This window comes from Rasamsonia byssochlamydoides, assembly GCF_041956645.1.
Source record: "Rasamsonia byssochlamydoides strain NRRL 3658 unplaced genomic scaffold VTN77scaffold_19, whole genome shotgun sequence".
Lineage (NCBI taxonomy): Eukaryota > Fungi > Ascomycota > Eurotiomycetes > Eurotiales > Trichocomaceae > Rasamsonia > Rasamsonia byssochlamydoides.
Genome location: NW_027192402.1, coordinates 1 through 11,784, shown reverse-complemented (window position 1 = coordinate 11,784; position 11,784 = coordinate 1). Strand labels below are relative to the sequence as shown.

Below are 11,784 nucleotides of genomic sequence, written 5' to 3'. Positions count from 1 at the left end.
GGGGGGGGGGGGGGGGGGTGGCAGAGGGGACGAAAGCCACTGTGACTGAAATTTTGGGATCATATCTGCCCTCCGATGTCGAAATGCAATCAAAAAAGGAAGGTTCGAGGCTGAGGTTGCGACAACTCAAGCCTATAGTCGTGAATGGGTTAGTCACAGATTACCAAGCAGCTGAAAAAGGCTGTAATACTCACTGAGACAACTTTCAAAGACCATACCAGAGACAAATCTGGCATCACTTTAGATGCCGGCAACAACTGGCGTAGTTTCACAGTGCCTTGTAGAAATTTCAGAATGACAGTGGATATGTATCACCTATCATAAAACAGTGACGAGAAGCCCTGGTGAGAATTCCCAGCAGTATGTAAAGCCATGGCATTCGAGGACCTCGTTAGACACAAAGACACCATGGAGCGGCAGCCAGAGTTGGAATGAAATATGTCGCCCCTTCCCCGCACTACCACATTTACATGAAGGAATTTAGCTTCACGAGACCGTGTCGCCACTGGGATGTGGGTGCATAACAAAGCTTAGAGCTGGGATGATGGACGGAAAAAAGACAGCGAGGCCAAACTGTCACGAAGGAAAGCGGCGCGGAAAGCGGCGTCAATTCCCCCGGCTTACAGACTATAGAGGTAGGTACAGTCAAACCTCGCTATAACGATACTCGATAATCGATACAGCGATCAAATTTGGTGACCTGAATTCCACAATTTGGTGCAAAATGAATTCGTTATAACGATAACCTTCCTAAAGCGGTTTAGTGATGCGTTATACCCATCGAGAATTTTGCCCGAATTAGGATCGTTATAACGAGGTTTGACTGTACCTACCTAGCTCATGATGGCCAGGGATTAATAGTGGGTATCCCTACCACCGAGTCACCGACACAGCCGGTGGCAAGCATTGTCGAGAGAGCTTACCCGTAACAGACCCACGTCTCCTAGCGAAAGGGGGAGAAGAGTGCTGTCGAGGCCGACGCATATCCCTCCTTTGCATGGCGCAATCTGCTATTAAATTATTACCCTCTCCATCGCCATTCTCTTGTGTCCATTTCTATTTTCTGCTTTTCATTGGGCTTTCACTGAGATCAGGGAAACCGAAAAGGGCGCAACTTTTGGTTCACCCGGAATAGGTTTATAAGTTCCAGAATCTGCAACGTCCCCTAGGTTAACAATCTCTACCATCCCTTAACGTTAAGAATCGGCAATCTTTCGGAAAAATGATAATCTAGAACTGGTAGCGATTACTCTGTTTGCAGTCGTCCTCCATGGCCAGCGCAGTATCAACAGGGAGAACGCCAATGAGAATTCGTTCCATGCCGTCATCAAGCCTTCTCATTCGCTGCTTATAATCAATTCTGGTGGATTCTCTTCTAAGGACTTCATCAAGCCCGACTTGGGAACATTGACAAAGCCGAATTCTACTTATTGCAGCTTGAAAAAGTCGGTTCTTACCAGAGTTCATGAATGATGGCGGATTCAAAGCCACGCGCTGTGGATAGTGTTCCAGTCTCTACAATGAGCCTGGATCGTCGAGAGACTGCGCGAAATGAACAGTCAGACAATGAGGAGAGAAAGACACTACAGAGTCTCGCGCGACTGCCTTCGCCTGCAATTGATCCTGAAAAGGTAAGCGGCAACACAGAATGCAGATCATCCTTGCAATTTCCTAAGAACTTAGCAGCGGTCCTCTATTCAACGGTAACTTTTAATTTCTCTGACTTAGAAACTTATCAGGATCGTCTGCCACCTTCCTTCTTCCACCGAGCTAGAAACAGTCTATCCGAACCGGTCGTTGCGGCATTCATTGCAGGAGGAGTGGCTGGTGCTGTTTCCAGAACAATTGTCTCCCCTCTCGAGCGTTTGAAGATATTGTTTCAGATTCAAAGCGCTGGGAGAGAAGAGTATAGACTATCAGTTTGGAAGGCTCTGGTAAAGATAGGCCGAGAGGAAGGCTGGAGAGGCTTCATGCGAGGGAACGGTACAAACTGTATCCGTATCATTCCTTACTCAGCTGTGCAGTTTGGAAGCTATAATTTCTACAAGAAAGTAAGCGTGCAACATTACACGTTCCAGCAGAGACCAGTTCTCCTCGAGAGCCCGTTCGCAGATTCTCATTTTTGAGATCTAAACAAAATCATTTGGGCCGAGCCTTCTCTGGGTTCCATACGGAGCTAATTGTTCCCCAGTTTGCAGAGCCGTCTCCTGACGCTGAATTAACCCCGATACGACGCCTCATTGTTGGAGGAATTGCAGGCATCACCTCAGTTACTGTTACTTATCCTCTCGATATCGTCCGCACACGACTTTCGATTCAGTCTGCATCTTTTGCGGCCCTGGGTAACAGAGCTCCTGGAGAAAAATTACCAGGCATGTTTCAAACGATGGTTTTGATGTACAAAAATGAAGGAGGTTTTCTCGCCTTATATCGTGGTATCATTCCAACCGTGGCGGGAGTTGCTCCCTACGTAAGTGAACAGGATGATCTAAAAAACGTATACTTCTGCTCCTGACTGTGTTCTTACTTAGGTGGGCCTCAATTTTATGGTTTATGAATCAGTAAGGGAATACCTAACGCCTGAAGGGGATAAAAATCCAAGCCCTTTTCGAAAGCTGCTAGCTGGAGCCATCTCAGGAGCAGTTGCACAAACTTGCACATACCCATTGTAAGTGCCAATGCTACGGCCTGTGCCATGTTGATGCCTGATGTTAATGAGCATTAGCGATGTTTTGAGACGACGATTTCAAATAAATACCATGACGGGGATGGGCTATCATTATACATCCATTTGGGATGCTATCAAGGTCATTGTGGCCGAAGAAGGTATACGGGGTCTGTACAAGGGTATTGTTCCTAATCTGCTCAAGGTAGCACCAAGCATGGCCAGCAGTTGGCTCAGTTTTGAGATCACTCGCGACTTCTTCCTTAGTCTCGGGGACAAATAGTTGGTATTTCACTAGAAATACCAGCCGGCTTTGATACCCTGGCCCTGCTCCAACAATTACAGTCGACTTTGCAAGACCTGATCATTTTGTATCATTTTGTATCTTAGGCCATATATAACTTTGTTTAGTTTTTTCTCTTTGGGGGGAAGGGGGAAGGGGAGGTGTTAACATTCTTCTACAGAACAAGCCATACCGGAGTCGAACTTTCATATAGCAAAACTAGATGCTTATTTTCCTTCACCAGAATTCTTACGCATTAGGTATCAAAAGGAAAATTGTGGTTGGCAAGCTGTTCCACATCGACGTTGCAAAAGTACATTGGCATCATAAAATGGCTATGTAAGTTTCCCTCTTTCAGAATTCAAGATTCTCCAATCGACAAGTATCATGCCATTTTTCGCTTGTTAGTTGCCGCACCTGCTTAGCGGCCTTAGCCTAAGTTAGTCCTTACCTAATGAGGTGGTCATGGGGATCCACCTGCGCACATATACCTATAAGCCTAAATAGTACTAGTGTAGGGCACAACCCACACACACCGTTTATCTGAAAATTGCAGACCAAAAACCTCATCATTCTGTACGGTGTGACAGCTAACCAACTCCAAGGGTAAAACCCATCAAATTCAGGAGCCATGGGTAAGTGAATCTAATATAGAATCATTAATGAATGTTTTTCTCGAAGTCTTGCAAGCAGTTGAGATCGCTGATCATATTTCGACGCAGGTATCGACTTGGACCGTCACCATGTGCGCAGCACACATCGCAAGGCGCCCAAGAGCGACAATGTCTACCTCCAGCTCTTGGTGAAGCTTTACCGATTCCTGGCCCGTATGAATTCCCGAAGACTTTAAATACTGCAATTTATGAATGTCTAGGGCTCTTTGAACAGCTAGTAACTGTGACGATAGGCCGCACGGACTCCAACTTCAACAAGGTGGTGCTTCGCCGACTCTTCATGTCGCGCATCAATCGTCCCCCCGTGTCTCTTTCTCGCATCGTTTCCAATGTTACCGATGCGCACAAGGGCAAGACCGTGGTTGTCGTTGGAACTGTCACGGACGACAATCGGCTTCTGACCGTTCCTAAGCTGTCTGTGGCTGCCCTCCGCTTTACCGCTACTGCCAGGGCCAGGATCGAGAAGGCCGGTGGTGAGGTCTTGACCTTGGATCAACTCGCTCTGCGGGCTCCCACAGGAGCGAACACTTTGTTACTTCGTGGACCAAAGAATGCCCGAGAGGCCGTGAAGCACTTTGGCTTCGGTCCGCACAGCCACAAGGTAGCTTTCTTTTGAAATTATGAATATGTCTCGTTCAGTTTTGTACTGACAATTTTCCAGAAACCGTATGTGCAGAGCAAGGGACGCAAGTTCGAGAGGGCTCGTGGACGAAGAAGGTCGCGCGGTTTCAAGGTGTAAGAAGTGTGTCATAACGTGTCGCTCGGAGTGCCAATCCTGCTACATTCATGTGAATGAGCTAATAGCCTATTTCGACATATGACTACAACTAGCTTCCATGTCTTTCTCTTGTCGGTAAGACTTTGCAGGAATTCAAAATTTGTCCCTCTGCATAGCATGACAGGAGTTCTATTCAATACGTTTGTGAAATGCACACTGGATCAAGGAAGATCAAATATCAGTTCTCAAGCTACTTTCTGCTACTCTTAACATCGCTTTCCCTCAAAATCCAAGTAGCATTATGTCACTTTCAAATCAACGAATTGCCATCTGTAATTTCCAGCGTCTGATGCTTGAATTTTCTGCCCCCTGGACGACCGGAGTAATCAGCCGCTATATGCCCATTGCCCCTGATCAGATATTTATAGATAGTCAGCCCGTCCAGGCCAACCGGGCCTCTAGTATGGATTTTGTTCGTGCTGATTCCAACTTCTGTACCGAATCCGTACCTCATACCATCGGCAAAACGAGTAGAAGCGTTCCAGTAAACTCCAGCACTATCCACACTGCTCATGAAAGCCTCCGCCACCTCTCTCGATGTAGTCAAGATGATGTCTGTATGCTTGGAAGAGTGCGCATTTATATGCGAGATGGCTGCTTCGACAGAGGAGCCCGATCGGGAGTCCGACGGCACGGTCTTAATGGCCAGGATCAGATCCAAGAACTCTGTATCGTAGTCACTATCTGTGGAATCCTGTAATAAGAGCGCCTGCGAAGTCGGCAACCTTTTCTGTAAGGCAGCTTTCGACGGTGCATCGCAGCGAAGAGATACGCCCTTGGCATGTAAAGCCTCGGCGATGGCGGGCAAAATGGTCTCAAGGACATCTTCATGGACAAGGAGAGTCTCCAGAGAGTTGCAAGCAGCCGGGTAGTCTGTTTTCGAATCGACTATGACCCTGACAGCTGTTTCCAGGTCTGCATCTGAATGGATATAGGCCGAACAAAGTCCATCAGCGTGCCCCAAGACCGGTATCTTAGTGTTATCTTTGACATATCGAACAAGATCATTAGAGCCGCGAGGGATGACTAAGTCAATTAGCGCATCTTGCGCGAGCAGGGAAGAAACAATATCGCGCGTTTTGACCAGCTGGAGGGAGGAAATGGGAATCTGCGTGCTTGAAATAGCCTCCGATATAACATTTGAAATAGCAACAAATGACTCCGTGGACTCTTTTCCGCCTGCAGAGAGTTAACACAGGCTAGATTATGATGAGCGGATCGACTAACCCTTGAGAATAGCAGCATTTCCAGATTTAATAGAAAGCGCCGCGATGTTGGCGATAACCTCAGGACGAGCCTCGAAGATTATTAACAAAACGCCCAATGGACAGCTGACTCTCTCCAGAACAAGACCATCGTCTAGTAATGTCCTGAGGGTCACCTTCCCAACTTCTCAAGGATTAGCAAAACATTCAGGGTGGAACTTGCTGTAGACGAGAGATGCTATTCGAGATGGATTTCTCACACACCTGGATCTTCAAGATCACGAACACTCAGGATGCCGTTGAGCATATCTTCATATTTGCCCGGCCGGGATAAGTCAAGCCGCTTGAGAACGCTTTGACTCAGTTCGCCATTTGCTGCAGCGCGAGTAGCTGCCGCAACGTCTCTTGCATTTGCCTCTAGTATATAGTCTCTTTTTTCTAAGAGAGCAGCATGAATCGCAGTCAATGCTTCATTGCGTGCATCGTTGGAAAGCGTTGCCAGACGACGCGACGCTAAGGATGCACTCCTTGCGATTTCTGAAGCTGAGGACTCGGTGAGCGACATTCTCAATTTGATCGTGAATCGAAAGGTGACTTTAAACTTGATGTAAAACGGTTGGATTGGGCAACAAAATGTCAAATTTGTGTCCCCTAAAGCGGCAGAGTTATCTAAACATCACTGTCAGAATTAACTAGGCATACAAATTCAGTGGATTTTTTGCTCGAGTGTTGTTTAGATGTACTCCGTACCCCGAAAAGACTAGACCAAAAAAAATCTCCAGAATTCGGATGAAGCACTAGCATAAGAAAAGTGTGGAGCTGTTAGCCGTACGGAGTAGTTGTTTGTTCGATCTTAGGTTCCACAACTTTGTTCTCGACTTTGTTAGATGCTCTTTCATCCCCCGTGTAGTCCGGAAACTTGACATTTTGCTTCGTAGTTTTGATTGATATTATCATGTAAATAAGTAGTTTCCTGCGGTCCATATTGCTTGTATGTGCAAGTACGACTAAGCATACCTAGGTACTCCGTACTATCTACCCACCCCGCACTAGTGAGCCAATTACCTAGGTACATACCAGGGGATCATATTATCAGCGGGGAATTATACATTATTGAGGGGCAAGAAATATGGTATATTGACAAGAATATGGCGAGGAATCTGGTGAGATATATAGTAAGGAATACATACACTATAGAATAAAGCGATATTGGCAAGAAAAGTTGCAAGGAATATAGGTAAGAAGCCCACCTTGAAAGGAGATAGAACTAGCATAGGCTAGGTATTTTCTCTTCACGCCAGTCGAGTGAAGCTAGACCTGTAAGGCTTGTTAAACAACTAGGTAGACGGCAAACGAGCCGCTGAAAACGGCAGCTCCTGATGTTGAATCGGATCTTAGGTACCTTCTACCACTTCTTCTGTGCATTCTCCTTATTCCCCTGACCCTCGAGACAGCTCCCGACATCTTCTATCTCTTACTACTACATAGCTTTAATCAAAACGAGCACAATCCACAATGGATTTAATAGATGAGATCTGATCGGAAATCCCACTAACTGCTGCCATGCTCCAAGTGTTTGATGGTACTAGATAACTTCACCAGTTGTGCTTGCAGTCGCTCCTAGGAGGCTCGACTAACTGGAGGAGGCTGAGGGCTTATTTCCTATTTCTGAATAATGGTCTTGGCATCATTTTCATAAACCCATGGTTATAGCGATTTTGAGAGTGAATAATTTGGGTATCCCCTCCAGTATGCCTTCAAGGAAGCCTACAAGAGGATCAGAAGAGAAGAGTGAAGGTTCCATAATGTTGGATCTCAGATCACAGCTACTACTGACACCTGTACAGAGTACAGGTACTACCTAGGTACACAAGAGCCATGCGAGGCTAGGACAATATAGGAAGGCGGTGATACCACATCCAGCTTAGTACGGAGTAAAATATACGAGTACTCCGTACGGAGTACTCTGTACCCTGTACTCCGTACTGGCAGCGACCTCGTGGGGTGGGGAAGTCCAAGCTCAGACTTGATCACTATCATATTGTTGTCGAAGGCGGTGAAGACTACAGATGCTTTTCTACCTACATTACGACTGCATCTCACCTGCCATTTAATTTAAGATATATTCATTCTATCCTCAAACGAAGGCAGCTGACTTGAATGTGAATTGATGACCGTGCTTGATTATTAACCGAAAAGCATCTACCCAAGTGCTCTAGAGCCAGCCCACTCTGTTTTGGTGGCAGATCACCGCGGATTACGACTTTGCGCCCCGCCATCTATTGACCAGTGTCACAACTTAACGATTTGGTCATTTAACTGAAGATGGCAGATGTTCTGCCACGCCTTCTTTCCTTTCCTCGACGGTCAGATACTCCGCATGCTGTCTCTGATGAGGAATACGATGAGCAGATTCGCAGTTTAGTTGCCTATCTGAAAGAATATTTACCCAACAAAACCGATGAAGACACTGCCGGCATTCTGGAAGTAAGTTTCTTACTGTTGATTTCGTCCGTGGTGTCACACATCATCATTCAATGTTCATTCAGGCCTAGGAAATAATCATTAACATGTGTAGCAACTCGATCCTTCCGTTCATTCTCTTTCATTCCTTTTAGTATTTCATTTTCACGTCCTCGCCCTTAGGTCCAGAACAAAACGAGTCATTCCTGAAGATCTCCATCCTGGAAAATATCTTTGGTCGAAGGCTTTACTCTTCTTGAAGACATTCGACCCAGTCCAGGTGAGATACGCTGGCTACGAATGGCGCCAGGTCGTGGAGTGCGTTGCAAGAGCGGCCGAGGCAGTCTCTAAGGTAAGGATCGGAACGCCTGAAATTGCTAGCATGAGTCTGATATCCAGAAGCCGCTTCTAGCAATTCGGCCTATCAGGGATGCTATGCTCCGTCTAGATCCGTCGGGCTCAAGTTTTACCTCAAACCATGTGCTTCTAAGCCGCATATGCCTTCGCGCAAGGGCATACGCGCTTGCATTACCGGTGATTGATAAAGACATATGTTTCTTCCCGTCCAGCGCTGATCAAGCATATTTACGACGTTCTCAGCCTGTTCTATGCGGGCAGCATGAATCTAGCGCAACCTTTATCACCTATGCATCTGGCTTTTCTTCTAAGCTGACCTACAGGGATCATCTGCAGTACTTCTTGTACAGCAGCATGATATACATGGGACTGAAGCAATGGGATAGAGCACTTCACTTCCTCAGCATAGTCATCTCTACACCTTCGATCAACTCGGTCAGCACGATCATGGTAGAAGCATATAAGAAGTGGGTTTTAGTGAGTCTGCTGGCAAAAGGCGCGGTACGATTTACTTTCAGATCTTTCTTGAAAGGATGAGAAACTTATCTGGTCGACAGCCGATTCCTCTCCCCAATATCACCCCGCCCCATGCAGTGAAGCTGTACAGATCACTTGCTCGCCCTTACGATGCTCTTGCGGATGCTTTCAGAACTGGAGACTTCGATAAGTTAAAGGCAGAGGCCGAGATAGGACAGTCAATCTGGCACATGGCAAGCTCTTCTCCTCTCCAGGTCTTTGAAAGTCTTTTTCGTGACCATTGGTTTTAACATCTTTTCGTCTATTAGGATAACAATACGGGACTTGTGCTTCAAGTACTTTGCGCATTCCGACGACACTCGGTTCTAAAGTTAGGCGCCACTTTCTCTGCGGTCACCATGGCTGATGTTTCGCGACGTGCTTCCCTTGCTGCCAGGGATCCCTTCGAAACCGAGCTTTTTGTTCTCTCCCTCGTCGTATCTGGAAAGCTTAATGCTACCTTATTGGATCCCAGATATGCGTCAAGTTCTACGCTGCTACGCTTTTCGACACTTCTTCCGAGCTCTGATGCTGTCTTAGAGAAATCAATTCGAGAACAACTGCTCGTTGAGCGGCAGAAACTAAGAGCCCTTGCAAACAATGTGCAAGGCAGTGATAAGAGGTTGGAGCTAGGCAAGGAATTCGTTGATTATCTGCGTAAAAGCCAAAAGCGGAACGATAGTACATCCAAAGATGGGAAGGCAGGGGGGAGAGATCTTGACTTTGATGAGGATATGATGAGTGATCTGCGATAGGCCGTCGAGTTTGTATCTTCAACACTTGTTAGGATGCAAAGCTACGTTTACATAATATTCAAATCATCTTTTCACGCGATTTTCATCACGAGATTCTCCACTAAACGTAAAAAGCCCGGCGGGGAGATTGCATTTAGCCAGTGTGTAGGAGAAAGTATCGTAGATTGGTGTAGGACTACTCCAGAATAGTTTCAATTCAACAACTCCTTTCTTTCGAAACTTATGAGGTATCCGTGAGGTCAGTGGTCATAGGAGCAGAATCCGACCGCTAATTCAAGAAACTCGAAAATGATGATACAAATGATAATTCAATCGATCAAATATCAGAGCCGGTATAATTTATCACCCCCTTACACGCCTATCAATTGCCCGCTGATTAGGTGCTCGTGGTCGCAGACGGTTGTTCAGCTTTTGCATCTGGGATTGTTGAAGCTGTTCCAGAAAGATTTGTTGGCTTTGCCTTCGGATTTTTCGTATAGTAATTAGAGATCGCAGATTTGATGGCATCTTCGGCAAGCATAGAGCAGTGCACTGGGCCAATGTTAGTGATCGCTTAAAACATGTTTTCCTGAGGCGGGTAAATGGCGTACGCTTAACAGGAGGCAAGCAAAGCTCCTTTGCAATCTCGGTATTCCGGATCTTAGCGGCCTCCTCCAAAGTCATCCCTCGTACAAGCTCCGTTAGGTAACTTGAGCTAGCAATGGCACTACCGCATCCAAATGTTTTGAACTTCACATCACTAATGGTGTTGGTCTTCGGGTCAACGCGAATCTGAAGTTTCATCACGTCTCCGCACGCAGGGGCACCGACCAGGCCGGTACCGACATCAGCATCCGTTTTCGACATCGACCCAACATTTCGAGGATTGTTGTAGTGATCAAGCAGTGCAGAAGGCGTTAGTTTGATTCAACAAAACAAAGCTGGTGGGTATATTGTCATGAAGGGAACAAAATGGCATGGAAGGCTCTAACAAATCCATCGGGGCAAGACTTATCTTTTTCATGATAGCTCCTTGCAGAAACTGGATATGCGCGACTTGATGCTTGAGCAGGCAAGAATGCAGGCCTCATGCTCGGAGTCGTAGCTCTGACGACTGAATGAGGGGTGGTAGAAAGTACTCGTCGGAACATTTTGAGGTAGTCACTGTTGATTTTGTGATGTCCAAATGGTCAAAGGTAAGAAATTTCCTTCTTGGATGGGACTAGTGGTTGCCAAGAGAATTTGAGGCAGATGGTTTGGAATTCTCGGATGAATGATGATGGATAAATGGTGGTTATGCTCACCAGTTATTACATATGCTTGTACGGGGTATGCTTTGGCGGGTATTCTTATAATATAAAACTTGGCTTGGCACGCCACTTGCCTCCAGACGCCGGTAATCGGTGTCAACGGGTCCAATGACGTTTTGCAGCTTTTGGAGCAATGCCAAGTCCGGGCTGTTCTTCCTCCCGAGGTCATCCCTATGGAGTACATTCACACCGATGAGGACAATTACAGCTATAGCATGGACAGCCAATCCTCATCTGCCTTATCTTCTTGATTTCTCAACTCTCCTACCTATCTCTAAAATATCTCCTAGGGTGTAAACGTGACCCTAAGTCTTTACAGAGCACTTAGACAATTGGTGATCATAATTAATAAAATGAGGTCTTTTAATATACCTATGAGCCTACCTACGAGCCCATAGGCTTCCCCATAGGCCTCCCTATATGCAGAAGACCAGCCCATTAGGCTGACATCTATTAGATGCCTCTGAGGAGCTCCTAGTGTTTACCCAAAGCCTACTAGATGCACCCATCTCTAAGAAGCAAATGCCTATGACCTAGAAAACCTCCTAGGGCAGAGAGATATACCCCTATATCTACAAAAAAGCAATTTGCCTATTTAATGCTACAAGTGTTACGAGCCAACAAAATGGGAAGCTGTCCAACACAGCAATGCATGATGAAACAATACCCCGCAAGGCAGGACAGTTACACGGATCATGTGATCAGCTGTATACCATCAGTATGTCACGTGATAAGGTATGAGTATACCATCAGGATATACCATCGGAAGGTATACGAAATGGTATATTGGGGAAGAAAC

General features: G+C 46.2%; 5 protein-coding genes across 5 annotated transcripts; 3 read left to right on the top strand and 2 right to left on the bottom strand.

Moving 5' to 3' along the window:
• Positions 1-1,520: 1,520 nt before the first annotated feature.
• On the top strand, positions 1,521-2,948 carry VTN77DRAFT_2442 (uncharacterized protein; the record flags this gene model as incomplete). The annotated part of the gene is made up of 5 exons (XM_069418282.1): positions 1,521-1,631; positions 1,740-2,051; positions 2,192-2,470; positions 2,532-2,668; positions 2,726-2,948. The coding sequence occupies 5 exons, from the start codon at positions 1,521-1,523 to the stop codon at positions 2,946-2,948; spliced, it is 1,062 nt and encodes a 353-aa protein (XP_069279068.1).
• Positions 2,949-3,579: 631 nt separating this feature from the next.
• Positions 3,580-4,361, top strand: VTN77DRAFT_2441 (60S ribosomal protein eL18; the record flags this gene model as incomplete). The annotated part of the gene is made up of 4 exons (XM_069418281.1): positions 3,580-3,583; positions 3,671-3,775; positions 3,856-4,223; positions 4,284-4,361. The coding sequence occupies 4 exons, from the start codon at positions 3,580-3,582 to the stop codon at positions 4,359-4,361; spliced, it is 555 nt and encodes a 184-aa protein (XP_069279067.1).
• Positions 4,362-4,650: 289 nt separating this feature from the next.
• On the bottom strand, positions 4,651-6,170 carry VTN77DRAFT_2440 (uncharacterized protein; the record flags this gene model as incomplete). The annotated part of the gene is made up of 3 exons (XM_069418280.1): positions 4,651-5,579; positions 5,628-5,789; positions 5,870-6,170. The coding sequence occupies 3 exons, from the start codon at positions 6,168-6,170 to the stop codon at positions 4,651-4,653; spliced, it is 1,392 nt and encodes a 463-aa protein (XP_069279066.1).
• Positions 6,171-7,930: 1,760 nt separating this feature from the next.
• VTN77DRAFT_2439 (uncharacterized protein) lies at positions 7,931-9,696 on the top strand (the record flags this gene model as incomplete). Its single annotated transcript, XM_069418278.1, has 5 exons — positions 7,931-8,092; positions 8,184-8,420; positions 8,471-8,926; positions 8,983-9,135; positions 9,211-9,696. The coding sequence occupies 5 exons, from the start codon at positions 7,931-7,933 to the stop codon at positions 9,694-9,696; spliced, it is 1,494 nt and encodes a 497-aa protein (XP_069279065.1).
• Positions 9,697-10,072: 376 nt separating this feature from the next.
• VTN77DRAFT_2438 (uncharacterized protein) lies at positions 10,073-10,826 on the bottom strand (the record flags this gene model as incomplete). Its single annotated transcript, XM_069418277.1, has 3 exons — positions 10,073-10,227; positions 10,287-10,580; positions 10,691-10,826. The coding sequence occupies 3 exons, from the start codon at positions 10,824-10,826 to the stop codon at positions 10,073-10,075; spliced, it is 585 nt and encodes a 194-aa protein (XP_069279064.1).
• Positions 10,827-11,784: the final 958 nt, after the last annotated feature.